Raw genomic sequence first — 5,128 nt, forward strand, 5'->3', positions numbered from 1 at the left:
TTTTGCCCATTCCTGTAAAATCATTTTAAGCACCTAGAAACTTCTCAAAACAAAAAATAGAAATTATTTAAAGCAATATCATCCAGGGATAATCATTATTAATGTTTAATTTTACATCTTTTTAGGCTTTTTCCAGCCCCTCTCATACCATACAGTACATATACATAAGCCCAAGTATCCTTTTATTCTTATTTTCTCTTTCTTTCTGAATTATTTTACCAATTTGAATAACATTATTCCTAATATTTTATAACTTATTTTTCACATTTATAATATATTTTCAACATCTTTCCATGATAAAAATATACACTTACATTTTCAGTGACTACATTATATTTCACTGCATGTTATAACATATCTTATTTAGCAAATTTCCAACTGATAATACTTAGTTTCTTTTGGTATTAGATAAAATGTTGTGTGAGTATATGGTGTTGCTATTATATCCAATGTTTTGCTGCTAGACCTAAAGTTGTATATTTTTCTGCTATTAGACATAATAGACATTGTGATGTACAACCTTCTATATTTATGTCTTTGAGCATTTGTCTAAATTATTTTCTTAGGATACATTTTTAGAATTGCAATATTTCAGCTGAAAAATGAGCTCAGTTTTAAGTGCTTGTGTGCCTTATTGTTACCCAAAAGGCACAAAAGAAGTTGCATTATTATTGCTTTTAACTCTTAAATAAGCTTGCAGGCTGGTGGATTGTTTGGTAAAAATGTTATGAAATCTTGAACAAAAATGTTTGATAATTATTTCACACAACTTTTCCCTTATTCAGCTGCCTGTATGGGGGGATTAAAGATGAAAAACAAAAGTACTTGCAACCTCAATTTCTTTCTTTAAAAAAAATTGATATCAGAGAGGAAGTGTGAGGGAGAGATAGAAACATCAATGATGAGAGAGAATCATTGATTGGCTGCCTCATGCACACCCCACACTGGGGGGGATAGAGCCCACAACCCAGGCATGTGCCCTGACCAGGAATCGAGCCATGACCTCTGGTTCATAGGTTGATGCTCAACTGTTGAGCCACGCCAGCTGGGCACAACCTCCATTTCTCTGTCCAGAGAATAGCTCTCCAGGATTGTGGAGTCTGAGTTATTGAATTGTATCCATCAATGCCTCTGTTTAGTTAATGTGTGTGTGTGGGTGGAGGTAGGGAAGGGGGGATTGTCAGTTTCAGGAGCATCATATGCTCAAGTACCTATTTTGCCAGAGCCAGGTGACTTGTTTTTTTATTGACAAGATTGTTTCTCCCTTTATTTTAAGCTAAAGAAATGTCAACAATTGGGAGTTTTGAAGGATTCCAGCCCGTGTCTCTGAAACAAGAGGGAGATGACCAATCCTCAGAGACTGATCGACTGTCCATGGAGGAGGGAGACCCAGGCAAGGACCCAGTACCAAAGCAGATTTCAAGGCAGCCAAGTGTCACCGAATCAACACTCTACCCCAATCCGTATCACAGGGCTAATGTCTCCCGGAAGTACTTCGTTACACGGGTAAAGTCATTGGTGCTCTTAAGTGCTACATAAGACTTCTTTAAAAAATCCTAATGTCTTTCTGTATACCATATATTTTACCAAGTGTTTTCACATTTGTTATCTCATCTAAAAAAATGTGAAAGAGCCCAGCCGGCATGGCTCAGTGGTTGAGCATTGGTCTTTGAACCAAGAGGTCATGGGTTTGATTACCAGTCAGGGCACATGCCCAGGTTTCAGGCTTGATCCTTAGTAGGGGGTGTGCAGGAGTCAGCCAATCAATTGATGTTTTGTGAAAGAGCCAAGCTGGCATGGCTCAGTGGTTGAGCATCAGTCTTTGAACCAAGAGGTCATGGGTTTGATTCCCAGTTTAGGACACATGCCCAGGTTGCAGGCTTGATCCTCAATAGGGGGTGTGCAGGAGTCAGCCAATCAATTGATGTTTCTATCACTCCCTCCCTCTCACTTCCTCTCTAAAATCAATAAAAATGTATTTAAAAAATAAATAAATAATAAAATTGTGAAGGAGCTATCTTTTGTTTTTCAGACATTGCCAAATAACTTTATTGTAATAATTATTACAACATCTCAATAGCATTCATTGTCAATAAAAATCTATTTAAAAATAAATAAAAAATAAAATTGTGAAGAAGATATCTTTTGTTTTTCAGACATTGCCAAATAACTTGATTGTAATAATTATTACAACATCTCAATAGCATTCATTCTTTTCCTTCTAATTCACAGATGGCTAGTTGTTCACTCTGTTACCGTCCTCAAATCACTGGTACCTATTTTATGATGTTTGAGAAGGAGATATCTTAATCCCCGTTTTTCAGATGAAGGTCTGAATTTCAAAGAAATTAAGAGAATTTATTTTTGATCACCAGGTAGGACTAAGGAGAAGCAGGTCCTCCAGTCTCCATGGATCTTTGCCTCCTCAGTCTTGTGTTTATGCTAAACCTGACCTCAAGGAATTAATGTCCTTTGGAGAGAGAACCAGAGCAGCTAGAATTTAAAGCCGTGAGCCCAGAGTGTTTATTTGTTATATTCTGTAAACATGGGTGGCAGAGTGGAAAGGCATGGTGAGAATATGCTGAACTTCAAGGGTCTACGGAGATGCTGGTATTATAGTGTGGGAGCAGGAACTTTTAAATCTTAACCCTATCACTGCAATCTGGAGCCAAGCTCTCATTCCTATGCATTGGATTTAGGAAAGTAAATGGATGGGTGGGGAATGAGGGTGGGGTTTGTATATACAGGTGATAAATATGATTTTAAACTTCTACCATTTGAATCATTAGAGACTATGTCATTGGTGTCTAGTACCTATCTCTGTTTTGAACTCTCCTTCCTACTTAGAGATCTTTTCCAATTTTTTAACATTCTTGTCAACACAGTCCTGGATAGCTCATAGGCTACAACAACTGGGGTCAAAAATCAGGGATTGTATACCGTGGCAAAAGAGACCATCTCATTTTTTAAGTGTACGTGGAGACTCTCATCAGCTTAGATAACCTTTTCCTCCTGTGGTAGTTCATCTGCTATTATTGCTCAGCCATATCTAAAAAAGGCCTCAAGGCTAACAAAAATACTCCTCAAGACTAATAACTTGAGGTATATTATGATAATCACTTTATTGTGGAGATATATTCAAAGGAAACTTCTTATGAAAGAAACAATATTTGATCCCCTTGAGGAAAGATATTTTTAAGCTCCCTGTAGGACTCTATATTTGAAGATATCTTATCAGAAAGTTGAAGTGATTAGGGATGGAAAATTATCTCTAAATTTATACTTGAGAATGTAAATTAAATATAAACTACTGGGACTAAAACTATTTGAACTTTTAATATTTAATTAATGGTTCCCCATGGCCTTTTTATAGCCTGTGTTCTATTGTAAGCAAGGAGACTTTAATAAGCAGGTTTGGGACTTCCCATTGTGTAGCAAGATGTCGTTGCTTTCATGATACTAATTTGGCTTTCATGCTCTCTCTTTTTCCTTCTCCTCTTACTATAGGGTTCCCTGTGTCTTGCTCTTGCATCGGAAAAAGCTAAATATATTATTTGTATTATTATTGTCTGTGTTAGATTTTTTTCTGATCTGGAAATTATATATCTCACTGGGCAAAAGATTTCTCAACACCCCTCCTTACAATAAAATCCCTTGAAGATTATAATAAAGATGATGTTTCTTTCTAAGGGCAGACACTTCAAAATAATAAAATAAGATGCATTTCCTTTATTTTCAGGGAAAGACACATTTTCTCAGACTTTACAAATCACATTACAATTTAGATGGTTTTCTTATCTTATATATTTACCACAAAGTAATCCTATCTGGGCATGATGACAGCCAGAAGACAGATCTTCTTGCATCTGAGTCTCTAGGAGCATTCCCTTATATTCCTTCCTCTCAGTATCTAGTTAAGGAGTTCAGTATATGGGGAAAATTTAGCAGCAGACATGAGTATTGTTTGTGTGACAACTGACCCCAGGCTAGTCCAGATCAAGAAAAAGCAAGGACACAAAATACATAGGTCTTTGAAATTCTCTTAGTAGATGTATTTTGATTGAAGATATTAGTGCTAGACTATTAGAGATGTTGTCCATTATGTTATTTGTGACTTGAAAATAAGGGTCCCCTCCAGTGAGATGTTTGTTAAAATTTAGAATTAGAACTGTATCTGAATTGCCTTGATAAGCTTTCTTTCACAGGATGATGAGGACATATTATTTTGTCATTACTTTCTATTAGGTTATAAGGAATCTCAGAATGCCTTATTCCATTGCAGTAACCATTTAATCCCCATATCCTGATATAACTATTTACATTCTAGGTATTTAAAGATTATTTAAAAGTACCTTGCAGCCCTAGTAGGTTTGGCTAAGTTGATGCAGTGGTTCTCAACCTTCCTAATGCCGCGACCCTTTAATACAGGTCCTCATGTTGTGGTGACCCCCAACCATAAAATTATTTTCGTTGCTACTTCATAACTGTAATTTTGCTACTGTTATGAATCGTAATGTAAATATCTGATATGCAGGATATATTTTCATTGTTACACATTGAACATAATTAAAGCATAGTGATTAATCACAAAAACAACATATAATTATATATGTGTTTTCCGATGGTCTTAGGCGACCCCTGTGAAAGGGTCGAAGCATGGTGTAGCATGGGTAACAGTCTTAATATAACAACAGTAAATTACATTGCTACATTTTGCGACAGTATGCATAAAAAGCCAACGTCAGTGCGAAGGTTGAGATTGCTTCTTTCTCACCAGATTAGAAATTCTCGGGACAGTCTTTGCAAGAGCACAATGTAGATCATCTTCCACAACAAGTCTACTTCTATACTTAGACTTGATAACCAACAAGCTGAAAAGCCCTGTTTCACAAAGATATGTTGTTGGAAATGGAAGAAGACACAACACAGTCTCAGACAGAACAGGATATGACTGCAAACACTTGATCCAGAATTTTGTAACTGGCATTGTAGAGAAATCAGTTCTTGCTGCATCATTGTTAATAAGTTCAATGAATTCCTCTTGTGCTGTCTCAGGAACATCTTCAACTTTGACTGTGAATGGGCTTCTGGCAAGTGCAAATGGGGTGTCAGGTAGATTTGGAAAGTA

At 36.4% G+C, this 5,128-nt stretch overlaps 1 protein-coding gene across 1 annotated transcript in view; it reads left to right on the forward strand.

Moving 5' to 3' along the window:
• The window catches only part of TPRG1 (tumor protein p63 regulated 1), a 144,588-nt gene that overhangs the window by 32,533 nt on the left and 106,927 nt on the right, over positions 1 to 5,128 (forward strand). The window contains exon 2 of the mRNA XM_005880758.2: positions 1,277 to 1,506. Coding sequence (XP_005880820.1) covers positions 1,285 to 1,506 — 222 coding nt within the window. The 5' untranslated portion in view covers positions 1,277 to 1,284. The remainder of the gene's footprint in view (positions 1 to 1,276; positions 1,507 to 5,128) is intronic.

This window comes from Myotis brandtii, unplaced genomic scaffold, assembly GCF_000412655.1.
Source record: "Myotis brandtii unplaced genomic scaffold, ASM41265v1 scaffold652, whole genome shotgun sequence".
In the NCBI taxonomy this organism is placed as follows: Eukaryota; Metazoa; Chordata; class Mammalia; order Chiroptera; family Vespertilionidae; genus Myotis; species Myotis brandtii.